At 29.9% G+C, this 832-nt stretch overlaps 1 protein-coding gene across 4 annotated transcripts in view; it reads right to left on the reverse strand.

The window, feature by feature from the left end:
• Window positions 1-832, reverse strand: part of LOC128249868 (uncharacterized) — a 10592-nt gene that overhangs the window by 4081 nt on the left and 5679 nt on the right. For all 4 annotated transcript variants that reach the window (XR_008265998.1, XR_008265999.1, XR_008266000.1 and 1 more), the window contains exon 3: window positions 455-535. Coding sequence is in view for 1 of the 4 variants with exons in the window: in XM_052974412.1 (XP_052830372.1) it covers window positions 455-497 (43 nt within the window). In the remaining 3 variants the exon portion in view is untranslated. The remainder of the gene's footprint in view (window positions 1-454; window positions 536-832) is intronic.

Raw genomic sequence — 832 nt, forward strand, 5'->3', positions numbered from 1 at the left:
AAATAATATATATTTGAAGAAACACAACGAACATTTATTAGGTTATAGCAGTACGTATTAATAATAATAAGAAGAAGACGAAGAAGAAGACGAAGAAGAAGACGAAGAAATCGAAGAAGAAGTAGAAGAAGAAGAAGAAGATCATCAACAACAACAACAACAACAACAACAACAATAGCAACAACAGAAACATCAATAATAACAACTGCAACAATAATACCAATAATAATAATAATAGTAATAATAATTATAATAATAATTAATGCCATCATGCAGTACTAAGTAGCGGTTCTCATGGTTTCTCATCTTAACTGACTGAGAGTGTTATCATGTACATTGTTTTGCCTTGGTATAAAAGACTGTTTACAGCAATTATTTTCATCTGAGTGGTACAGAGAAATATATTGAAACTTATTCATTTATTAATTAGTAATGGAATAATCGTGATACTTACCACATGCAAAAACGGAAAAGAACACATACGTTTTCATCATCATTTCGTCTAGTAAACACCGCAGTAACTTAAAAAAGAATTCTGTAGACGATTTATTTTTAATATGAAATATAATGTAACATATGTCTCTCCCCAAGATTGTAAGTATTTCCAATAGTAAAGATTATGAAGCAGTGGTTGTTGTAGAGTTAGCTAACAGTGTCTATATTATTGATTTAAGCAGCAAGCTATCCAACGCCACTTACGTTTCCCAATACACCAAGCTGTTTCGGTGTCTCTGAAAACTAGTGTGCACAAACATCTCCAGGTTTAGCCCAAGACGCGTTATATATATATATATATATATATATATATCTTTATTTATTTATGTATATATAT

Source organism: Octopus bimaculoides, chromosome 18 (genome assembly GCF_001194135.2).
Source record: "Octopus bimaculoides isolate UCB-OBI-ISO-001 chromosome 18, ASM119413v2, whole genome shotgun sequence".
In the NCBI taxonomy this organism is placed as follows: domain Eukaryota; kingdom Metazoa; phylum Mollusca; class Cephalopoda; order Octopoda; family Octopodidae; genus Octopus; species Octopus bimaculoides.